The sequence below is a fragment of the Mustela putorius genome, unplaced genomic scaffold (genome assembly GCF_011764305.1).
Source record: "Mustela putorius furo isolate JIRA1106 unplaced genomic scaffold, ASM1176430v1.1 tig00003854_pilon_pilon_pilon, whole genome shotgun sequence".
NCBI classification, from domain to species: domain Eukaryota; kingdom Metazoa; phylum Chordata; class Mammalia; order Carnivora; family Mustelidae; genus Mustela; species Mustela putorius.
Window position 1 is genome coordinate 7,384,887 of NW_025422006.1, and position 25,510 is coordinate 7,410,396.

At 44.5% G+C, this 25,510-nt stretch overlaps 1 protein-coding gene and 1 long non-coding RNA gene across 3 annotated transcripts in view; one reads left to right on the forward strand and one right to left on the reverse strand.

Annotated features, from left to right (window-relative positions):
• The window catches only part of PIP5K1B (phosphatidylinositol-4-phosphate 5-kinase type 1 beta), a 157,445-nt gene extending 138,578 nt beyond the window's left edge, over positions 1-18,867 (forward strand). Inside the window, exon 13 of the mRNA XM_004769245.3 lies at positions 18,137-18,867. Coding sequence (XP_004769302.1) covers positions 18,137-18,139 — 3 coding nt within the window. The 3' untranslated portion in view covers positions 18,140-18,867. The remainder of the gene's footprint in view (positions 1-18,136) is intronic.
• Positions 1-25,510, reverse strand: part of LOC123387524 — a 97,880-nt gene that overhangs the window by 8,034 nt on the left and 64,336 nt on the right. For both annotated transcript variants that reach the window (XR_006601967.1, XR_006601968.1), the window contains one exon: positions 5,838-5,933. This is a non-coding gene — a long non-coding RNA (uncharacterized LOC123387524). The remainder of the gene's footprint in view (positions 1-5,837; positions 5,934-25,510) is intronic.

Sequence of the window (25,510 nt, forward strand, 5' to 3'; positions counted from 1 at the left end):
GAAAAGGCCATTCCCCTTCCCTCTAGAAAGTTCCAGACTGATTCATTTGCCAATACTCAAATCGAGGAGGTGGGGGAGGGGTGTGTTTCTGAAGATGATTTTATCCAGTGACCAAAGATGCGTTCTTCTGTTGAATTTGAGTTGATGGCACAAATTAGGGTATTTGAAGGAATTGAGCAGAGATGACCAGGCTGTGCAGGGCAATCATGCAGTGCTCGTAAGAGCTCGATTCGACTTTGCGAACAGTCTCGGGCATTCTAAGGCTGACGCTGTCGTTGGTACTCGAGTTCCTAGGGCAGCTTCTCTGCCTGAGGTAGAATGCAATTTTGTATCAAGGGAAAGAGGGACCCCCAACAAAACCCAGCTGAGAATTGTTACGGGGATGACTGGCAGGGAGCCGATGGGTAAGTGGGGGATAGCGTGATCGCATTTGTCGTAACACAGAAGTTGGAAAGGCGGCTGCCGCTAAACAATGACTTTCTTTTTGTCTCAAGGTTATATACGCTTTTCTTTTTTACACTTTCCCTATTAACATCCTCTCACTGATAGGTACTTTCATCCTGATAGGTGTCTCTGCAAGACGGCTGTTTGAAGTACCAAAATAGCTGTGGGCCAAGGAGAAGAAACAGTTAAGCCATTTCTTAGCCAGGCCTGCACTGGAGATTAAGGCTCTCCTGTGCAGCTGGTGGACAGCTTGATTATTTAATGTGTGTTGAGGGTGGCTAATAAGACTCTTTGATCACGGGATGAAGGGTGGCAGAGAAGTGAAAATGATTGAATTAACAGCTTATCGTAGCATTATGTTGGAGAAAAAGAAGAAAAACACTTTAAATTAGGTCACAGGGGTCTTAGAAAACCCACTGGAACTTTCTGGCAGAAGAAGCTGCCTTTGTGGATCGGGCTCCACTGGCATGGAGCTTAAAGACTTCTACGGAGAGTATCGGGGCCTTTAATCCCTCCTGTCTGAGCCAGATTGGATGCTGCGAGGGGTGTTGATTTGAAACGGGCAGTTCTGTTGCTTCTCAGCAGAGAGCTAGAATCCCCATCTGCCAGAGGGTTTGTGATAGATTTTAGTGAGAGCCAAGGAGGAGAGTCAAACCACTGCCTTGGGCTTGTAAGGCGTTCAACCAGAATGCGGTTTCCTTCCGCCCTAGTGGTGGCCCCAATGGTAAGAAATGGAGAGATTTCAGGAAGAGCAAAATAGGACCCTTTATCTCCAGAGGTGCTTGGCCCTCTTAAGCCACTGACCGGATATTATGTTTAAGATGTGTGAGTGAGTCTGGCCCCGTGGTACCCACAAGTGATTCCCGCACTAACACAGGCTTTCAGAGTACGAGGCAAGCCATCCGTCCGCGATCGGAGGTCACCCCAGGATCAATTTTAAATCCAACAGTGTTAAGCCACTGTTTAAGGATTAGCTAAGGGAATCGGAGTTAGTGATGGAGGGACAGCTGGCTAGGCTAGGGTACATTTTTTGTTGTTGGCTCCTAGCTTTACAATGACTCCTGGCCTCAGAGGCCAGCTTGATGGCTGCCTTCTTCAAGGTCAGCTCTGTATGTGAGCTTGACTCAGGCTCCTGCCGATTGGGGGGGGGGGGGCTCCTGGCACTGACTTCCCTCCACATCCCCAACTCCCTCCGGAATCTCCCTCTGGCTCCTGTCTTGGCTCTCAGTTTCCGTATTCTTCCTTGTCATCAGGAGCCAATGTTTACTGGTCTCCTGAGCCTTCCAACTCTTGGGAAAAAAACATTTGAGAAACAACAGTCTCTCGTGGTATGACCTTGGAGGCCCCCAGGCACTGAGCCTGCAGGAAACAAATCGCAGACTCAATATGAACCACGTTAGGAACACGTGGGAAGTCTAGGGAGAGCAAGCTTGAGTCCTACCCAGGGCCTTAGTGAATAGGGGGTCCTCGCCCCTACTGTTCGCTCCTGCGGGATCTGAGAAGGAACAGGAAAACCGGTCGAAGGGAGAAGGTGGTAAATATTATACACTTCATTTAAAAACAAAACAAGCCTGAGTGGGGTGAACGGGAGGACTCAGGAGGGGAGATCTGAGGGCTTGGCTTCCCCTGCTTTTGTGGCTACCTGTGCTAGTTTCCTAGGGCTGCCCAGACACCAAGTCCCTGGATCCAGGCGGCTTCACCAGAACCACAGTGTCGTGGTGGTGGAGGCCGGAGGTCCGGATGCAGGTGTCTGCAAGGCCAGGCTCCATCCATCTGAAGGCGCTCGGGAGCCATCCTTCCTGGCTGCTTCCAGCCTTCGGTGACTCCGTGCAGTCCTTGGCATTCTGCGCCGTGCGGCCCTAATCTCTGCCTGTGTCTGCACATGGCGCTCGCCTCGGTGCCTTTGCGTGTTCTCCCTTCTTGTGCAACGTCAGGCAGAACTGCCACACGCACACCCTCACAGGAACGGGGATTTTGTCCCTGTTCCTGCTTGTGGCGGCCCCTACTGCCACCTACTGGCAGAAAGGCGCCTCTGCCCGCGGGCCAGAGGCGGTAGCGGAAGTCCTTGAATTGAAACTGTATTTAAAAAAAAAAAAAAAAGAGCAAATGTGTGTCTGAAAGCTTCCTGCCCGTGGCCTTTCTCACAGACTCAGTGCTGCACGGGCCCTGAGGGGGTCAGAGGTGGCACCCTGGGACAGGCCCAGCACCCACCACCTTTCCAGCTGGACTGGAGGCTACTGGTAACACGTGCAAAAACACCAGTGCCCTCCTCCGCTGCCCCTTAGGGGTTTAAAGAGGCCCCTTGGCAGTCTGGGGACTCAGCAGAGAAAAGGCTCTTTTTACGGGTTGAGCAGAACCTCCACCAATACAAGGTGGACAAATCCTTCACTTTGAATCTGACAGCTCGTCCCCTACAGCCTCTCAAGGCCTGGGGCGTTGTGTACTTTGAAAGAACCCCCAAGAAGGAATAGGATTAAGAATTTTAAAAATCCGTGGGGCACCTGGGTGGCTCACTGGGTTAAGCCTCTGCCTTCACCTCAGGTCATGACCTCAGCGTCCTGGGATTGAGCCCCATGTTGGGCTCTCTGCTTTCCCCTCTCTTTCTCTGCCAGCCTCTCTGCCTCCTTGTGATCTCTGTCAAATACATAAGTAAAATCTTTTTTAAAAAAATTTTTTTAATCTGAGATTTTAACTTAGAAAACGAAAATACTTTCTAAATCCCAGTAATGGCTGCTGCATTGCTTTCCTAGGGCTGTGGTAATAAAGGACCACCACCGAGGTGGCTTAGACAACAGAAGTGTATTGTCACACAGCTCTGGAGGCCAGAAGCCAGAGAGCGAGGTGTTGGCAGGGTCGGTTCCTTCTGAGGGCCATGGGGGAAGGAGGCCTCCCCGGCGCCTCGCCTTGGCTTGGAGAGAACCGTCTTCACGCTGTGTCCTCACATGGGCTTCTCTCTGTGTGTCCAGATTTCCCCTTTGGGTAAAGACGTCCATTGTATTGGATAAGGGCTCACCCTCGTGACCTTATTTCAACCTAATTATCTCTGTGAACATCCTACCTCCAAAGAGGGTCACATTGTGAGGTAATGGCAATTGGGACTTCAATGTAGCAATTTCGGAGAACTCTTGACTCAACCCCTAACGGCTACGGTGTCTTTTTGTAAAGAAAAGTGGTACCAGTAGAAGTGCTGAGACAGAAAGGCTTGATGGGGGTATAGCTTCTAGTTCCTACCCTCTGGACCAAGGCCAGAGCCCTGAGCTTTTTCTACTTTCCTCCTACCTGGCTGAAAGAGGATCCAGTGGTCTCATCCGGAGGCAGTGCTGCTTTTCGAATGAAACCAAGGTTATGCTCACTCCCCCAGCATTTTCCAACTGGGGCATAAGCAGGGGTCAGAGTGAATTCTGTTGTGGCCCCAAGGTTATTGGGCATATCAGGTGACAAGATAACCACTTGGATTTACAAGTAACAGAAGTCACTCGAGTGCCGGAAAGTTCGCTGTAGAACTGTCAGCCCATATACATCATTGATGCCCTCAGACTTCTCTTGGGCTTTTGGAAAACACATTAATCAGGCAGAGAGCTGTGTTAAAATATCACTGCAACATTAATAGTTCAAAAAAAAATGAAGGACCATAATCTTCAATTCATTCCCATGAGACATCTACAGTGAGTGCCAACGTTTTTCATGAGTCTCTTCTCATCGGTGTAGGCGCGCGTCTTTTCATTCCAGGTTTTACCAGTTCAAGGTTTGCGGCAATTCTGCGCAGAGCAAGTCTTTCGGTGCCATTTTCCCAACAGCATTTGCTCAGTTTGTGTCTGTGTGTGACAGTCTGGTAATTTTTACAACATTTCCAACTTTTTCATTATCACCTTCATTTTAGTGATCCCTAATGGTTTGGGGAGCCACAAACCACACCCACATCCGATAACCAACTCAACATGTGTGTTCTGACTGCCCCGGCTCCTCCTCAGACCTTCCTGTTCCCTGGCACACCACAATATGCAGTTAGGCCAGTTCCTAACCCTGCAGTGGCCTCTAAATGTTCAAGAGAAAGGAAGAGTCTCATGTCTCTTTAAATCAAAAGCTAGACATGATTAAGCTTGGTGAGGAAAGCATGTTGGAAATAAAGAAGGACCAGAAGCTAGGCCTCTTGCACCCAACAGTTAGCCAAGACGGGACTGCGAAAGAAAGGCTCTTGAAGGAAATTGAAAGCCCTATTCCAGTGAATATATAAAGGGTGAGAAGGTGAAACGGCCCTATTGCTCATAGGAAGAAAGTTCTAGTGGCCTGGAAAGAAGACCAAACCTCCTGTAACAAAGCCAAAGCCTATTTCAGAGCGAGGCCCTAACTCTCTACAATTCTGTGAAGGGTGAGACGTTAGGAAGGTGAAGAGGAAAAGTCTGAAGCTAGCAGGGGTTGGTTCGTGAGTTTTACGGAAGGAAGCTGTGTCCGCGGCATGAAAGTGCCAGGCAAAGCAGCGCACGCTGACATGGGGGGCGGCAGTGATCCAGAAGATTGAGCTGAGATGGTTCCCGAAGGGGGCTACCCGGACCAACAGATAAAACAGTCTTATATCAGAAGAAGGCACCAGCTAGGACGTATGTAGCTGGAGAACTCAAAGCCTGTCCTCAAGATTCAAAGGACAGTCTGACCCTCTTGTTAGAGGCTACTGTGACTTTACGTTGAAGCTGGTGCTCACTTAGCGTTCTGAGAATCTCAGGGCCCTTAAGAATGAGGCCAGTCCTACTCCTCCAGTGCTCTGTAGAGGGAACCAACAGCACATCTGCGTCCAGCATGGTTTACTGAGTACTTCAAGTCCACTGTTGAGACCTACTGCTCAGAAAACAGTATTCTCTTCAAATATTACAGCTCACGGACAATGCACCCAGGCACCCAACAGCTCTGATGGCGATGGACAGTGAAATGAATGTTTTCATGCCTGTTAAAAAACACCCATTCCGGAGCCCATAGATCAAGGAGCCATTTTTGACGTTCAAGTCTTAAGAAATACATTCCCTACGGCTATAGCTGCCATACGTCGTGGCAGCTGATGGATCTCAGCAGAGTACCTTGAAAATGTTCTGGAAAGGATTTACCGTCCTCGGTGTCATAAAGAACATTCATGACTTATGGGAAGAGGTTCAAGTATCGACATGAAAAGAAGCTTGGAAGAAGCGGATTCCGATCCTAACAGACGTCGTGGAGAGGCTCAGACTCAGCGGAGGACGGAATGCGGGTGTGGAAGACCAGAAGTGCGGCCCGAAGGTGGGGCCCGATGGCTGCGGTCTCATGGTATGACCCGAACAGATGGGCTGTTTCTCGGGATGGAACCTATTCCTGGCGAAGCTGCTGTGGGGATGGTTGAAATGACAGCAAAGAATTTAAACTCTTACCTAAACCTCTGGCAGAGCAGCAGCAGGCGGGGTGAGGACCGACGACGATTCTGCAAGTTCTGCCGTGGGTAAGATGCTGCCCGACAGCGTCGCAGCCTATGGAGAAATGATTCTTGAAAGCAAGAGTCCATCGATGCAACAAGCTTCGTTGCTCTTATTTTAAGAAATTGCTGCAGCCTCCCCAGCCTTCAGCAGCCGACACACCCTGGTCAGTCAGTAGCCCGCGACATCAAGGCAAGAACGCTCGCCAGTGAAGAGATCACAGTTTGCAAAAAGCTCAGGTGATGGTTAGCCCTTCCTTAGCAATGACAGATTTTTTTTTTAAAAGATTTCATGCAAGTTGGTGCAGCCACTTTGGAGAACAGCGTGGAGATTCCTTAAGAAATTAAAAATAGAGCTTCCCTATGACCCTGCCATTGCACTACTGGGTATTTACCCCAAAGATACAGATGTAGTGAAAAGAAGGGCCATCTGTATCCCAGTGTTCATAGCAGCAATGGCCACGGTAGCCAAACTGTGGAAAGAACCAAGTTGCCCTTCAATGGACGAATGGATAAGGAAGATGTGGTCCAAATACACTATGGAGTATGATGCCTCCATCAGAAAGGACGAATACCCAACTTTTGTAGCAACATGGGCGGGACTCGAAGAGATTATGCTGAGTGAAATAAGTCAAGTAGAGAGAGTCCATGATCATATGGTTTCACTTATTTGCGGAGCATAACAAATAACGTGGAGGACAAGGGGAGATGGAGAGAAGAAGGGAGTTGGGGGAAATTGGAAGGGGAGGTGAACCATGAGAGACTATGGACTCTGAAAAACAATCTGAGGGTTTTGAAGGGGTGGGGGGTGGGGTGGGAGGTTGGGGGAGCCACGTGGTGGGTATTAAGGAGGGCACAGATTGCATGGAGCACTGGGTGTGGTGCAAAAACAATGAACACTGCTATGCTGAACAGATGTAAAATAAATAAATTAATTAATAATAATAATAAAAGAAAAGATTTTATTCACTTGAGAGAGAGAGAGAGCACAAGCAGGCAGAGGGAGGGAGAGAAGCAGGCTCCCCCCGAGCAGAGAGCCTAATGTGGGACTCAATCCCAGGACCCTGAGACCATGACCTCAGCTGAAGGCAGACGCTCAACCAAATGAGCCACCCAGGTATCCCGAGGACAGATTTTTTAATTAAGGTATGTGCATTCTTCTTTAGACATAGTCCTGTTGCACACTAGCAGACTGCAGTGTAAACGGAACTTTATATGCACTGCAACACCAAAAGATTCATTTGCCTTTCTGTTCCAGTATTCACTTCATTGTGGCGATCTGGAATCTAACCGGCAGCATCTCCCGAGTACGCCTGTCCTCTGTGTGCTGGTTGGTATGGAACTCTGGGAGGCCACTGAACCACGGGCACAAGGCCCAGGACTCCCTGTGCTGCCAGCAGCTGAGATTTCAGCACATGTTCTGCCAGACTGGGCACAACATGGTGGTTCTCATCCAGAATGGGTATGTCCTTCAAGGACATTCCAAATTTCACGTTCTGCCTCACGGGTTCTTGGTCCAATGCCTACAGTCCCTGGCTCTCAGAAAAGTGTTTTCACCTCTGATTCCAAAGCCTAAATTTTTTTTTTTTTTTAAGTGTCAAGGTAGGCAGCATGGCCCCTAGCTTCTCTAAGTTTCCTTCCATCTATGAGATGCATTGGCGGTGTGTGACTGGACCCGTTCACGTGCCACGTCCACATTTCTGTAGCACGAGCCCGAGCCATCATTTCACCTCCAAGGAAACAGTGAGCTTCTGTATTCCTGCAGTTCCGGGACTAAGAGAAATCCCCAGTCCCATCTGTCTTCTAGTGATTGTGCCTTGGGGAGTAACCCCCAACATGGGGTGGGAGTAAAACGCAATTGTAGAGCCTCAACTAAAAGAAGAAAAAAGACTCAAAACTTCCCAGAGGCCACTGGGGGCTGTTTTGTGTTTGAAGTTGAGGGAGTTCTGAGAAGTTCATCTGGAGAACCCAGATTGAGAGGTGGAGGGGACTCCAGAGCCAAGGCAATGAGGTTGGGATGAGGCGTTGTGAAGCCGCTGCGGGCCTGTCTGTGCTCATGCTGTGTATCTGGGCTGCAGTGAGCGCAGTGAGGCAGGACTGGGTGCTGTGCCCTCCTGGCTGGAGAGGGAACGTCAGCCAGAAGAGTAAGAACAGATACAAGAAAAGCCACAGGGCAGAGCTGAGATAAACAGAATTCAAAATTGCTAATGGAAATGGGGGCTTGGTGCAGAAAAAGGGAAGAGAGGATTATTCCCTATGTTAGCCTGGAAAGAAACAACCAAAAATCAGTGCTTTCCTCACGTGTATAGTAGATGAGAATTTCAGTCTGAGGGGCGCCTGGGTGGCTCTCTTTGGTGTCTGCCTTTGGCTCAGGTCATGATCTCAGGGTCCTGGGATGGAGCCCGGCATCGGGTTACCCGCTCAGGGGGAGTCTGCTTCTCCCTCTCCCTCTCCCTCTGTGCGCTCTCAAGCTCTCTCTCAAATAAATAAAATCTTTTTTTAAAAAAGCATTTCATTCCGAAACCAAAATGAGGATGCCGTTGGGCCCCATACAGGAAAACCACAGAGTAATTGGCCTATACCTAAAGTAGGTCCAGTTAAAAACGAACATCACCCCAAATTGGACAGTTACATGTAGAAGAATGAAACTCAACCATTCTCTTACACCATACACAAAGATAAACTCAGAATGGATAAAAGACCTCAATGTGAGGCAGGAATCTATCAAAATCCTAGAGAAGAACATAGGCAGTAACCTCTTCATGGGCCACGGCAACTTCTTTCAAGATAGGTCTCCAAAGGCAAAGGAAACAAAAGCAAAAATGAACTTTTGGGACTTCATCAAGATCAAAAGAGCTTCTGCACAGCAAAGGAAACAGTCAAGAAAACAAAGAGGCAACCACAGAATGGGAGAAGATATTTGCAAATGACACTACAGACAAAGGGCTGATATCCAAGATCTATAAAGAACTCTTCAAACTCACACACACAAAACAGATAATCACGTCAAAAAATGGGCAGAAGACATGAACAGACACTTCTCTAAAGACGACATACAAATAGCTAACAGACACATGAAAGAATGTTCATCATCACTAGCCATCGGGGAGATTGAAATCAAAACCACATTGAGATACAACCTCACACCAGTTAGAATGGCCAAAATCAACAAGACGGTAAAACAACAAGTGCTGGAGAGGATGTGGAGAAAGGGGAACCCTCTTACACTGTTGGTGGGAGTGCAAGTTGGTGCAGCCACTTTGGAAAACAGTGTGGAGATTCCTTAAGAAATTAAAAATAGAGCTTCCCTATGACCTTGCAATTGCATTACTGGGAATTTGTGCCAAAGACACAGATGTAGTGAAAAGAAGGGCCATCTGTACCCCAATGTTCATAGCAGAAATGGCCACATCACCAAACAGTGGAAAGAACCAAGATGCCCTCCAACAGACAAATGGATAAAAAAGATGTGGTCCATATACCTATGGAGTATTATGCCTCCATCAGAAAGGATGAATACCCAACTTTTGTATTAACATGGATGGGACTGGAGATTATGCTGAATGACATAAGTCAAGCAGAGAGAGTCAATTATCATATGGTTTCACTTACTTGTGGAGCATAAGAAATAACATGGAGGACATGGGGAGATGGAGAGAAGAAAGTTGGGGAGATGGAGAGAAGAAAGTTGGGGAAATCAGAGGGGGAGATGAACCATGAGAGACTGTGGACTCTGAGAAACAAACTGAGGGTTTGTGGGGGAGGGGTTGTGTGAGCCTGGTGGTGGGTATTGAGGAGGGCACATATTGCATGGAGCACTGGGTGTGGTACATAAACAATGAATTTTGGAACACTGAAAAGAAATAAAAATTAAATGAAAAAAAAAAAAAAGGATAGCACCCCAAGGGCGGATGGGACATGGAGACCTCATGGACCAATTAGTGCTGTTCATATTGGCCAGTCTGACAGTTGTGAAGCTCCGCCGGGCCACCACATTCCAGCTCCTACAAAATTTGATGGACTAATGTGGTTTTTTAAATGTGGGTTTAGCCTCTTAACAAAATGGAAGTAAGTACATACCTATCAATAATTACTTTGGAGCATTTAAAGGATTTACACTTAATCAAAAAACATGCGACACCAGAATGCATAAAAAATCAAGACCTATCTCTATTCTGCCTAAAAGACACTCACTTCAGACCTTAAGACACAGACTAAAAGTGAAGGGATGGAAAAAAATCATGTTGCACGCAGAGGCAAGCGGGGGGGGAAGCCTGGATAGCAATACTTAAACAAAAACTAGACTTTAAAAGAAAGACTGTAGGCACTCCTGAGTGGCTCAGTCAGTTAACCTTTGGACTCCTAATTTCAGCTCAGGTCATGGTCTTGGGGTCCTGGAATCGAGCTGCCCCAGGTCAGGCTCCCTGCTCAGCGGGAAGTCTGCTTCTCCATCTCCCTTTGCCCCTCCCACTGCTTGCTCTCTCTCAAATAAATAAGTAAAATCTTAAAATACACACACACACCTTAGACCAGATGAACTAAATAGGTATGGAACATTCCGTGCAAAACCAACTGAATACACATTCTCCTCAAATGTATGTAAAATGCCCGTGGAACATTCTCCAGGACAGATCCCATGTTAGGTCACAAAACAAGTCTGAGTCAATTTAAAAAGATGAAATCCTATCCTGCATCTTCTCCAACCACAGTGGAATGAAACTAGTTATCAATCAAAAGGAAGAAAATCAGACAAAACACAAACACTTGGAGGCTAAACACCATGCTATTCAACAGCCAGTGAGTCAACAAAGATATGAACAAGGAAATCAAAAAAATTCATGGAGACAAAAAAAAAAAAAAAGAAAAAAAAACTAAAACTAAAAACAACAGTCCAAAATCTTTGGGATACAAAGCATTGCTAAGAAGAAAATGTGTACTGTTACAGACCTTTCTTAAGATAAAGTATCTCAAAAATAACAAACAAAAACCTAACCTTACACTTAAAGGAACTAGAAAAAAGGAATAAACCAAGAAACCAACCCTGGAGGTTGTAGCCACAGCAGTCAGAGAAGAAATAAATAAAACCGTCACTATTTGCCTATGATACTATACATAGAAAACCCTAAAGACCCCACCAAAAAAACTATTAGAGTAAGTGACGTCAGTGAAGTTACGGAATACAAGATACACAGAAATCAGTTGAGTTTCTAGACACTAATAACAAAATAGCACAAAGAGAAGGTAAGAAAAGAACTCCATTTACAATCGCACCACATTTAATAAAATACCTAGGAATAACTTTAAGGAGGCAAAAGGCCTGTACTCTGCAAACTATGTAACATTGGTAAGAGAAATTGAAGATGACACAAATGAAAAGAGAGTCCACGCTCATGGACTGGAAGAATTAAATATTGTTAAAGTGTTCGTACTGTCCAAAGCAACGTACAAGTTCAGTTCAATCCCTATCAAAACACCAAAGGCATTTTTCACACCACTAGGACAAGTAATACTAAAATTTGTAATGGAAGCACCAAAGACCCTAAAACACCCAAAACAATCTTAAGGAAGTATCACAATTCCAGATTTGAGGATCTATTGCAAAGCTATCGGAATGAAAACAGGATAGTATTGTCACAGAAACAGACACACAGATCAATGGAAGAGAGTCCATAAACAAAGCCACACACTGATGGTCCATTCATCTATGACAGAGAAAACAAGAATATACAGTGGGGGAAAGACAGTATCTCTGATCAGTGGTGCTGGGAAAACTGGACAGCTATGGCCAAAGAATGAACCTAGATCACTTTCTCACACCATACCCAAAAAATAAACTCTAAGTGGATTAAAACCCAAAATGCGAGATGTAAAACCATTAAATCCCTAAAAGAAAGCAAAGGCAGTCATTTCTTTGACATTGGCTATAAAAAGATTTCTCTAGGCAGGGTCTCCTCAGTCAAGGGGGAAGAAAAGCTAAAACTAACTACTGGGACGGAACCAAAATGAAAGGCTTCTGCGCAGCAAACCATCAACAGAATGAAAAAGGCACCCACTGAACAAGGTAAGATGGTTGCCATCAATACATCCCATAAGGGGATACTATCCAAAATATTTAAAGAATTTATACAATTCTGTACACTCACACGCACAGTCTTATTTTAAAATAAGAAAGTCTGAGGCACCTGAGTGGCTCAGTTGGTTAAGCATCTGCCTTTGGCTCAAGTCATGATCCTAGGGTCCTGGCATTAACCCCCAGGTCAGACTTCTGCTCCGCAGGGAGTCTGCTGCTTCCTCTCCTTCTGCTCCCCAATACCGCCCCCCCACCGCTGTTGCTCAGTCAAACAAATAAATAAAATCTTTTTTAAGAATAAGAAAATCTGGAGGTGCCTGGGTGGCTCAGTTAGTAAAGCCTCTGCCTTCAACTCAGGTCATGATCTCAGGGTCCTGGGATCCGGCCCCGCATCAGGCTCCCTGCTTAGCGGGGAGTCTGCTTCTCCCTCTCCTGAAGCTCGCTCTCATGCACTCCAACTCTCTAATATAAATAAAATATTTTAAAAAGTTGAAATAAAGTCTGAATAGACATTTTTCCAAAGAAGGCATACCAATGCCTACAGACACATGAAAAGATGTCTAGCATCAGTCATGATCAAAGAGATGCTAATCAAAACCACAGCAAGGTATCACTTCACACTCGTCAGAATGGCTAGAATCAAAAAGTCAAGAAGTGTTGGCAAGGACATGGAGAAAAAGGACCCTCGTGCACTGCTGGAGGGAATGCCAACGGTTACAGCCACTGTGGAAAACACTATGGAGGTTTCTCACCAAGTTAATAATAGCAATACCATATGATCCAGTAATTCCACTGTCGGGTATGTACCCAAGGAAAACAAAAACATGAATTCTAAAAGATACATGCACCCCTGTATTTATTGCATCATTATTTATAAGAGCCAAGATAGGGAAGCAGCCCATGGATGATGAATGGATAAAGAAGATGAGATATAGGGGCGTCTGGGTGTCTCAGTGGGTTAAAGCCTCTGCCTTCGGCTCAGGTCATGATCCCATGATCAAGCCCCGCATCGGGCTCTCTGCTCAGCGGGGAGGCTGCTTCTCCCCCTGCACTGCCTGCTTCTCAGCCTACTTGTGATCTCTGTCAAATTAAAAAAAAAAAAAAATCTTTTCAAAATAAAAATAAAGAAGATGGGATATATATACACCATGGATTATTACTCATTTAAAAATATACATATGGTGTGCCCGGCTAGCTCAGTCGGTAGAGCATGAGACTCTTAAAAATATATATATGACCTCTTGCCCTTTGCCACAACATGGATGGAGCTGAAGAGTATTATGCTAAATGAAGTCAGAGACAAATATATGGTTTCACTTGTATATACAATCTGAAAAACAAAAAGCAGAAATAGACTCAAATACAGAGAGCAGACTGATGGTTGCCAGCGGGCAGGATGGCGGGGTCGGCGGGGTGGGGGGGGGGGGACTCGGCAGAATGAGCGAAGGGGAGCAGGAAACAGACTTCCAGGTACGAATGAGCAGGGCACAGGTGCAGAAGGTGCAGCGCAGAGAGTACGGTACCAGCGTTGCATGGGGACAGATGGGAGCAGAGCGTAACAGACACGAGTCCAATCACTAGGTTTGAGACCTGAAACTAATCTAACATTGTGGGTCAACTGTCCTTCTTTAAAAAAAAAAAAAAAAATCAAAATTTCAAAAAATAAACAGCTTAAGGGTGTGGGTGTGTGCGTTTCTCAGGCAAAAAAGTTGACAGGAAAAAGAAAATGTAAGGCTCGGAAACAAGCTTAGAAAGGGGACCTCAGAAATGCAGGGTCTCGTCTATAATGCCCTCTGCACATGGCTCTGGGAAGCCCACGTTGGAGGCTCCCCTTGTAGGGTCCCCCCGGGCTCTTAGGCCTCCCCCCACAGTGCAGTCCAGCCTCAGAAAGGACTTCTTGGTTAGTTAGGAAACAGACTGCTTGTGATTTGCTATTTTCCTTTCTTTCTCTGTGTTCATGCTTTACATAATTTTAATTACGAAAAAGCTTTGCAATCTTTGACCCCATGTGTGCATTACTGGGTAGTTTCCACCGTAAACTTAAGTCCTTGGGTTTAAGTGGAAACAAAAATACATTTCCATCTCACCCACTCCCAGACATAAACACCCATGCGTGGAATAAGTAACATTGTGGGATTAGGCCACAGAAACACAGATCTTGGCTCATGATGGAGTTCTGTCCCAATAAACCCATCCTAACTGGAAAATATCCTAAGTGGAAAGTGTGTTTAAGACACTTAGTCTGCCGAACATCATGGCTTCTCCTCGCCTGCCTGGAAGGACTCAGGACACTGACCACAGCCTACAGTTGAGCGAGATCATCTAACATCAAGTTTATTTTTTTTTAAAGATTTGATTTATTTATTTGCCAGAGATCATAAGTACGCAGAGAGGCAGGCGGGGGGGGTGGGCGGTGGGGCTGGGGGTGAGCAGGATCCCCATTGAGCAGAGAGCCTGATGCGGGGCTCGATCCCAGGATCCTGATATCATGACCTGAGCCAAAGACAGAGGCTTTAACCCACTGAGCCACCCAGGCGCCCCCATGTTTATTTTATAATGAAGTGTAATTCACTGGACAGCTTATTGGAAGTGAAAAGCCGAGTGTTCCCTGGGGTAGAGGAGGGTCTTAGGTGTACTGTGATTGCGTCGCTGAGCAGAAGGCGGCTCGCTGCCATCCTGAGAGAGGCTCCTACCACGTGTCGCTAGCCCAGGGAAAGATCCCAACTCAGAATTCCAATCAGAGCTTCTGCGGAATGCATACCTCCTTCACACCATCAGAGTCGAAAAACACTAAGTCAACTCTCCCACACTGGGGTCTGTCTGTCCCTGAATACTCTTGTCACACCTGTACCTTCAGGTCTCAGCATTTAAAACATCCCGTGTCCTCCCCAAGCACCGCACGCTCTGGGCAGAAACCCTGGCATCACTGCGGGCAGAGGGCGGCGCGCTCAGATGGGGACAGCGCCGGTGACGGCCTGTCATCCCTTGTCGGAGACCAGGCTGAGATCCCTTGTCAAAGCTCCGGGTCCCGTTTCTGTTTCTACAGCCCCAAGGCGAGGTCCCCTCAAAAGTTTTGGGCACTGATACCGTGAGCAGCCCTTCTTCATGCTGGGGACCTGGGGGGACGTGGCATGGGTACCCCATTCTAGTGCTTTGCAGTGTCCTGATGGGAGAGTCAGCGACTGCTTGGATCTCTCCAGTGATGCTTTGTACAAGGCTGGAAGGTTCTAATCTGAAAGAAAATTACAGCACGTCTTCTGCTAAGTACAGGATAACAGGACTGCTTTCTGCAGGCTTCTCACCGCGGCTAAGCAGGAAGATGCTGTGCTTTCGGATTCCACACAGACTTAAAGACCTGTCAGACCACCTCATTTTATGATGCTTCTAAATTAGCACAAAACCGACACGTTCCTGTAGCCCACCATGTCATCCTAGGGTGACGTTATAACACGGACAGAGAGCTGGCAGTTCCTCCCACACACAGACATTCGTGTGCCCTGGAGGTGACGGTGGGTGTTTGTGCAAGTTTACAGAAACTTCGACAACACCCTCAGTTTAAAACAAAACAAAACAAAACAAAAACCTTATGAAGTGTGAATAGAAAGGCTTTTTTATGACCAGAGCTGGATAGGACTCTCTATTTTTAGTAATAAGGAGAGTCTATTTTATTATACAGCCTCATTTGTTTTTACTAAATTATCCATTTAACCCATTTTGAAAAATACACAAATATAATTGTTTTCAGATAGTAATATATATATAGGTAGTCTCTACAATATTCTGGGTTATCTGGGGATATCAGTTTATCAGCAGTAATTGATAAAGTCCTGTGGTTAAAACAGGGTTAAAACAGAACTCTGGGGGGCACCTGGGTGGCTCAGTGGTTAACGTCTCTGCCTTCGGCTCAGGTCATGATCCCAGGGTCCTGGGATCGAGTCCCGCATCGGGCTCTCTGCTCAGCAGGGAGCCTGCCTCCTCCTCCTCCTCTCTCTTTCTGCCTGCCTCTCTGCCTACTTGTGGTCTGTCAAATAAATAAAAATCTTTAAAAAAAAAAAAAAAAAAACAGAACTCTGGGATTTGCTGCCACAGTGATAGCTCTGAGTTGCCTCTTCTAGACCAAAATACCCATGTTTCTGGCCCTTTTCATGGGGTCTTGCATTTGAAGCCTTTCCCTTAGGTGTGTCATCTCAGGCATGGGTCTCACTGGGTCATGGCCTTCTCCAAGTCTAACATTAGAACCCAGACACAGACCTCCAACTGTGACTGAGAGAACAAGAACAGATCACCCTTCGGTGTTTGGTTTTTGTTTAGAAGAGAGCAGGATTCAGGGGGGAGCAGGTGCAGTTGGTTAAGCCTCCAGCTCTTGGTTTCAGCCCAGGTCACGATCTCAGGGTCATGGGATGGAGCCGTGCATGGGTCTGTGCACACGGCACAGTCTGCTTGGGTCTCCCTCTCACTTGGGCCCCCCCTCCATGATCGCGTGTTCTCTAAAATACAATCTTTAGAAAATAAAAATTTTAAAAGACAGGACTTATAAAGCAGATCAGTAGGACCATATCATTTTATGTGGATTTTTTTATGTCCCTGATTGATACGCGCCCCACCGAGTTACCAGCCTGAGCGTGATCAAGTCCGCATCACAGCATCTGTCCGGAGAACGCGGGCGGCGGCTGCTTTGCCTGCTGCTTCCGCTCACGGCACCAAACACAAGCTATTTCTGAAAGGATTTGAGTGACGGTTTGAGCGAGCTGGACACGTAAGCAGGCAAACCTTCCTGACTTAGATTAGTAAGAAACAAAGTAGAAACTAATAAAAATTACAACTCTCATTAACATTAAATTACGTGACCAAATACTCATTTTAAAACAGACTCTTTGACATGGTCTCTTAATAGTTAGTATAGTCATTTCAAACTTCGTATTCATTTTTTCAGCCTCCAAATGAATGTGTTGGCCCCACAGCCTCTGTGATTCTAGCTCCAACCTTCTCAATAGCTACTGTGAGGATACAGCACAGGCTTGGCACGAAATGATGTAGTTTATGTATATGGGGTGTGTGTGTGTGTGTGTGTGTGTGTGTGTGTACACGTCTGCACTCACATAGATACACACACTATATTTCCCCAAAGTTTATCCCTTACAACTACCCTATAAAGTGGGCTTCATGACTCCCATTGTACAGATAAAACAAGGTATGAAGAAGGCTCAGTAATACACCTAATGTCCTGGGGCTGTAATAATGAGGAAATCAATGAACTTAGCCCACTGTGTCTGTCTCTAAACACTGAACATGGTACTGCCTCCCCCAATGTAGCTTGGTTTCACTGTCACAGGTTGAATTAGCAGTCTCTGACCTTAAATGGTTACCATTTGGGGTTAAATATTTGCCAGACAGGGGCACCTGGCTGGCTCAGTCAGAAAAGCATGCAACTCTTGATTCCTGGGGTCATGAATTCGAGCCCCACATTGGATCTAGAGATTATAAATAAATAAACAAAAAAAAATTTGCCGTGAACACCTGCAGTGAGTGTCCAACTCTTAGGTTCATCTCAGGATCCTGGGATCGAGCCTTGCATCTGGCTCCGAGTTCTGCGTGGAGTTTGCTGGGGATTCTGTCACCTTCTCCCTTTCCCTCTGGTGCTCTTGCACTCCCTCCTGCTCTAAAATAAATCTTTAAAAAAAAAATTGCTGGACATATTTTTACTCCCCTGTTGCAAAATAGTGTTTCAGCCTCCAAATGAATGCGCTGGGCCCACAGCCTCTGTGATTCCAGCTCCAACCTTCTCAATAGCTACTGTGAGGATACAAGCTATCATAGTCCAAGACTATGTTCTGGTTCTGACGGGCTTCACGCCTGCTAGACCACAGCGCATGCCCATGTGCACTTGGAGGTCAGGAGTGCACCTTAGCTGGCACTGTTTCCTTCTGAGCCCTAGCACAGTGCAGTGATGTAGGGGGAACTCAATACATCTTGGTGTAATTACAAGTTCTGGGTCCACCAGAGAAGCCAATGCCATGCTAATCATCACAGAAGATCACCGACCCTAATGCACGTTTCCCAGGTACAAGACATCAGGAGAAAGAATGAATTCATGTTCCCATTCATGAGGAGCAGTTATCAGTCAATGCCCAAACTTAGTCTTACAACTGCTTTCTTTCTTCCTCTTTTTTTTACCCCCCTCCCCCCAGTAAGTGAAAATGGTGACCGTGAGATGTGAACACAATTGTGGATGAGAAGTTTCCCTACTCCGGAATTACCCAGAGGAACTTGGCGACCCCCACTGCACACGGAGTAATAATCAACCGGATTTAGGAATTTGCAAGGTGTCAGGGGAGCCTTGGTCCGTAGGCTGACCAGCAGATGTGATGTGAAAAATACCACACTATTCTATCATTTGCTGTTGCTTGCTCAACTGTGGAGAACTGCATGAGCTCAATTTCAGCTGCTTTCATTGCCAATCACCATTTGGGACTTGGAAGTGCTATTTTCCTATGGACACTTGCATTTTTTCGTTTTGCATGCATCCAATGATTATACATAAGCAACACATGTAATCTGCTTATTTTTTAAAAATCCATCCATGCAAAATGGTAAATAAAGTCTAAATTCTGCTCTTTTTTGCAAATTATAATCATAGCCCATGTCTTTCAAAGTTTAACTTGGTTTCATATAAAGATCAGTGTAATAGGTCTGCATATACTTTATAGAAAACTAGCTTCTATAAAGATTTTTTCACTGTTTACTAGTGAAATGAGAAAAGCAAAGCTATTTATAAAAGGCCTTATGTCGTGTACATACATTGTCTTTGAAATATTTGTGATTTAGTTTATTGCTTGTAAAAGAGAAATTATATAATTTATTTAGTAAATACTATTGTAAACTATAGTTTTATTGAGAGAAATAAAATATTTTGTTCTCAGTTGTGGTAGTACATTAATTCCAGTGGTTTATGGTCTTTATATTTCTTGTATTAATTAACAAGATAACCTTGATACTCCTCCATTTTTAAGATGTTCAGGGATCCTACGTAAACTGACTCATGATAGATGGAGAGAAAATTCTCTGGGTCCTGAGAAGACACAATAACAGATTGTACTCAACTTGCTCTTGAGACTTTCCCCAATATCCTGGTGTATTCGTCAGTTCTCACTGTTACACTGTGGTAACAAACAATCCCCAGATCTCTGGATAGGTGTCAAGAGCAGATCCTATCTAGGACACGCACTTTATTGGGGGTGGGCGGGGAACCAGTAGTGAAACTGGCAATGGGAACTCTTAAAACTACCACTTTTGGTGTGGCTTACAGAACTTCTGCTCACATGGCACAAGCCACAGCAAATGACAGTGACAGGATAGATGTCAGGAGTAGCAACTTCTCACCAAGGAACTGACTCAGCAGAAAGAGGCAGTGAATATTTTAAGCAATTATTGCTTAAATCTACACAATTTCATTAGTGTCTCAAACAGCAAAGGCTTAAAAGGCTGCCTAATCACATAATCAGGAAAAAAAAGTCATTAGAAAGTAATATGACTATGACTGCAGAAAGACATTCCTGATGATTAAGATGCTCAAGTTCAAGCAAGCCGAGTCTTAAAAGCAAACATGGTATTAACTTTCATAAATGTGACCCAGAACCGTGGTTACTCAGTGTAAGTAGCAATTTTGCATACAGAGTTGGTACTGGCAATCTATCCTGGGTTGGGACTTCAACTGGGAGTTCTAATGAAATAGACTACTGAGGATTCTTTGCTTTTCTTTCCTTAGTATTCCTAGGTGCTAGCAGATACTTTGACCACAGGGGTTTACCTAGTGGGGATCCCACTTTTCCCCTCTCCAATTTTAAATCTACCCATTTATCTAACCTACAGACTCTTTCATGTGCCCTCTCCTGGTGGGGTTGATGCTTCTCCATCAATGCCCAGAAAGTAACTTATTCTGATTTCTATTATCATGGATTAGTTTTCCCAGTTCTAGTACTTCATATAAATAGAATCCTATAGTACATACTCTTTATCTGACTTTTTGTTGTTATTTTTCAATGTTATGTAAGACTTGTTGTGTATAGTAGAAGCTCATTCTTTTTAAAAAAAAAAAAAGAAGAAGCTGCTCATTCTTTTTCACTGTTGAGTAGTATTCCATTATATGAATATTCTACAGTTTTCTGCTCTACTGCTGATTGGCATTTGGGGAGATTCCAGTTTAAGACTATAATGAATGAGACCCTCCATACCTCTTCCTTCACACAGCTCCAAGATAAAGACAATTTGACTTCTAGCATCTATACCAGATATGGAAGAATTTTCCAAGAGAAATATCACTATCAGGATATAGATTACCAATCCTCTAATTTCTCTAGGATAGTCTGAGTTTATGCCCAACTCTCAGGCAAAAAAGTACATTCTTTTAGGGCACCTGGGTGGCTCAGTGGGTTAAGCTGCTGCCTTCGGCTCAGGTCATGATCTCAGGGTCCTGGGATCGAGGCCCGCATTGGGCTCTCTGCTCGGCGGGGAGCCTGCTTCCCTTCCTCTCTCTCTGCCTGCCTCTCTGCCTACTTGTAATCTCTGTCTGTCAAATAAAATAAATAAAATCTTTAAAAAAAAAAAGTACATTCTTTTATATTTAAAACTGTTGTCGGGGCACCTGGGTGGCTCAGTGGGTTGAGCCTCTGCCTTCAGCTCAGGTCATGATCTCAAGGTCCTGGGATCGAGTCCCACATTGGGCTCTCTGCTCGGCGGGGAGCCTGCTTCCTCCTCTCTCTCTCTCTCTCTCTCTCTCTCTCTCTCTGCTTGCCTCTCTGCCTACTTGTGATCTCATTCTGTCAAATAAATAAAATCTTTAAATAAAAAAAAAACTGTTGTCTTATGGACCACTAAAATATAGTTACTTTACCAAGGGAGAAAGTTTAAAGATAGTAACATTGGAGACTCCCCAGTAATTGACTCAGCCATGGCACCGTACCGGGAATTTGAGCTGCAAGCCTTCCCTCTCCACCAGTACTCATTGCATTTAGTCCCCACTCTTAATGAGCAGCCAACCAAGGATCACATAAACATCTCAGGAAATTCTATGAAATACACCAGCAGGAAATGGGTCCTGGGGGAAACAGGGACTATAGAAAGCAAACTTTGGGGTGTCTGGGCTGACTCAATTAGTGGAGCATGTGACTTGATCTCAGGGCTGTGGGTTCAGGTCCCATGTTGGGTGTAGAGATTACATGAAAATAGAATCTTAAAGAAACAAACCAAACTTCGAAAGAAAAATTAGCATTACATCTTTACAGAAATCAAATTATATGGCATCTGTGAAATAAGATCAGATACTACAAGAATGAACGTTTAGAAAGCATAAAAGAAAATGAAAGTAAAAGTGTGTTGGCAGAAGTTAGAAACTAATAAAGTGATTGGAAGATAAGGTTGAGGAAATACCTAAATGATTTTAAAAAGGAAAAAAGGAATAAAAATAAAATGGAACACAGTTCCACTAGATCATATAACCAATGGACTTCCTACAAAGAGAAAACAGCATGGATTAAAGAAACCTTCAAACAAATAACATAAGAAAATAGCCCACAACTAAAAAAACAGCATTTCCAGATTAAAGGGGCCTCCAAGTGTCCAGAAAAATCGACAAAAATGAACCTGACCATGCACTTTCAAGCCACCAGGAATGATCACAAAATTCCATAGGCTTTCAGAAATTAAAGTTAACTTGACATGAAGCTCAAGAGTCAGAATTCAATCAAAGTTCTCAACAGCACCACTGGAAGCCAAAAACTAATGAAGCCTTCAAATTCTGAGAAATGTTTTTTTCTAATTTCTAAATCTATACCCTTTGTATTACTTGGGATTTTCCAGAGAAATAGGAGAGACATAGACATAACTAATATATTTAAGAAATTGGCTTACATAATTGAAGGAAAAGGCCAATTTGAAATTCAAATGGCAGGTTAGCGGACTGAATGCTAAGGCATAAGTTGATAGAGTTGTGAGGCAGAATTTCTTCTTCTTTTTTTTTTTTAAGATTTTATTTATTTATTTGACAGAGCTCTCTCACAAGTAGGCAGAGAGGCAGGCAGAGAGAGGGGGAAACAGGCTCCCTTCTGAGCAGAGAGCCCAATGTGGGGCTCGATCCCAGGACCCTGAGACCATGACATGAGCCAAAGACAGAGACTTGACCAACTGAGCCACCCAGGTGCCCCCAGAATTTCTTCTTCTCTAGAACACATTAGTTTTTCTTCAAAGGCCATCACTTGACCGGATGAAGCTTACCCGTACTATCAAGGGAAATCTTAAAGTCAACTAAGTATGGACCCTTAACCACATCCACAAATTAATTTTCAGCAATACCTACATCAGTGTTAATTAAATAACTGGGTACTCTGCCCTAGGCAAGTTGATTTTTAAAAGTAATGACTGCACCCTAAAAATATACTTACATGTAAAAGTCGAATAATCTGTACAAAAATAACTTCTATCTGCCCTTTATCCAGAAGCTCCAAAAAGATGTGTTTTGCCAAAATGAGAGCATAAACCAAGAAAGAGAAAGCCATGAAAAAGAAAGAGGATCCAGAAAATGAGAGATGCAACCCAAGACAGAAGTGAAAAGTATCCCCAGGTTGAGGTTAAGGGAAATCCCAAGATGATGATAATGGAGGAAATCTAAAAACTACTCAAGATTAGAGGTCAGAGGCTCTAGGCACAAGTTCTCTAAGAAGGTGAAAATACCCAAGAGATTTAGAACATGAGAGCATAGTATTTTCACTCTCCATATCCTGGAACTGATCCGAGAGTCGGGGGTGGAGAGAGGAGGACATTAGAAAAACTGGTGAAATCTGAATAAAGTTTGGAATTTAATTAACAGCATTGTATGAAGGTTAACCTCTTAATTTGGACAAATGAACCACAGTTGTATTGGATGTCTATATTCAGAGAAACTGGGTCAAGGGTATACAGAAACCTTGTTCTACCTTTGCAAATTTTCTGTAAATCTAAACTTATGCCACTCAAAAAAGTACATTAAAACTGTGACTTAAGGGACGCCTGGGTGGCTCAGTTGGTTAAGCAGCTGCCTTCGGCTCGGGTCGTGATCCCAGCGTCCTGGGATCGAGTCCCACATCGGGCTCCTTGCTCAGTGGGGAGCCTGCTTCTCCCTCTGCCTCTGCCTGCCATTCTGTCTGCCTGTGCTCGCTCTCTCCCCCTCTCTCTTTGATAAATAAATAAAATCTTAAAAAAAAAAAACAAAACTGTGACTTAAAAAAAAAAAACTAAAAAAGAAATAGAAGATTTAAATAGACATTTCAAAGCAAATAAGTAGATGGCAAATAATCACAAGACAGCATCATCAATCATTAGGAAAAGGCAAATTAATGTTGCAGGGACACTCTATTACACATATATTAAAATAGCTAAATTTTTCTTAAATGACAATGACAAGTTCTGGTGAGACTGTGAAGTAATGCTAACTCTCGTATTTGGCTGGTAGGAATGCAAAATGGTATAGCCACTCTGGAAAAAAAAAAATTTGGTTTTTTATGAAGTTAAACAAACCTTGGTAGCTTCTAGAAGATGATAGCAGAGTAGGACCATAGGCTCACCTTGTCCTACAAATACAACTAGATAACTATCATTTCATCCTAAATACACCAGAAATCTATCTAAAGACTGGCAAAACAAACTCCACAAGATAGAGGCCGCATCAAAGAAGAAAGGAAGTACGGAAATATGGCTTGGGAAAGAAAGAGATCATGGCTGCTGTGGTAGGAGGAAGCTGTGGTCGCAGAGAAGGGTGAGAGACAGACCAGCACACAAGGAAAATGAATCCCCATAGCAATAAGCCTGGAAAGTGAGAGGGCCAGAGTTTGAGTTCTTGTAACCAAACGGGTTTAAGATTGGAGTGTAAAGGTCAGTGGGGGGGGCGCCTGGGTGGCTCAGTGGGTTAAGCCGCTGCCTTCGGCTCAGGTCATGATCTCTGGGTCCTGGGATCAAGTCCCGCATCGGGCGCTCTGCTCGGCGGGAAGCCTGCTTCCTCCTCCTCTCTCTCTCTGCCTGTCTCTCTGCCTACTTGTGATCTCTCTCTGTCAAATAAATAAATAAAATCTTTAAAAAAAATAAAAATAAAGGTCAGTGGGCTTAGCTGAGATATGGTCCATGCTGTATGTCCATGGGTTGATGGCTTGCCTTCTCTTCAAGGACAGTACAGTTCTTGAAACAGTGATCTGAAGAACACCAGGGGCACATAGCACAGAGGCTAGTCACTCATCTCAGAGAATGAACTGGCCAGTGCCATTTCACTCCCCTGTCCCTCGGCATCAGCATAAGACCACCAGCAGGAACCAACACAGCACCGACACTCATTACCTAACTTGATTACACCAAGCCCTGCCCCCTGTGCTCCAGTGGAACCACCCATGCTAGTCACACTTGCCTCAATCCCAGCATGGAGGGGACCCCCCCTCCCTCAGAAGAGGAGCCCCAAACCTCCACTCACTGGACATCTCTTGATCAGAGACTTCTGCAAGGCCTTGCTTCCAGCAACAGTAGTGGTAGGTCTCATTTTACAAAAAGAGCACACCTTGTTAAAATGTGCCACATTCAGGTCAGGGGAAAAAACACTGCCCACAACAGGCAAAAAGAACCTCTGCAGATGACTGGCCTGAAGGATAAAGCAGCTGGGACACAAGAGCAGAGCTGAGGCAGCATACATTAGAGACATTCCTGGAAGCACCCGGATAACAGGGCCCTGAGGAACAGGGGACAGACACTATGTAGCAAAGCACTAGAGGATCTCTTCTTCATAAGGCCATCACCCTCAAGAACAGGAGATGTAGATGACTTTCCAAACACACAGAAACAGAAAAAATGAAATTACAGAAAAATTTGCCTCAAATGAAAGAACAGGACGATGGCAGAGCCAGAGATCTAGGCAAAATAGATATAAGTCACATGCCTGATGGAGAATTTAAAGCAGTGATCATAACGATACTCACTAGACTTGAAAGAGAGTAGAAGATAACAGTGAGACCATTAACACAGAGATAAGGAATAATGAAGCAGAGATAAAGGGTTCAATTAACTAAATGAGAAACACATGATGGAATAAAACAGCAGACTGGAAGAAGCAGAGGAACAAATTAATATCCTACTAGGAGACAGACTAATAGAAAGTAATCAAGCTGAATAGAAGAGAGAAAAAAGAATTATGCAAAACAAAAATATACATAGGGAACTCTGACTCCATCAAACATAGTAATGTTTGTATCATAGGAATACCAGAAAAATAAGAGAGGGAAAAGGTAGTGGGAAATTTGAGGAGGTAGTACTTGAAAACTTCTCTAATATAGGAAGAAAACAGATATTCAGATCCAGGAGGCACAGAGAACACCCTCCCAATAATATGTACAAAAGCAAGTCCACACCAAGACACATTATAATGAAAATGGCAAAATATAGTGATAAAGAAAAAAATTTTTAAAGCAGCCAGACAAAAGTCAACCATTACCTATAAGGGAAACCCCAAAAGGCTATCTGATGATTTTTCAGCAGAAACTTTCCAAGACAGAAGG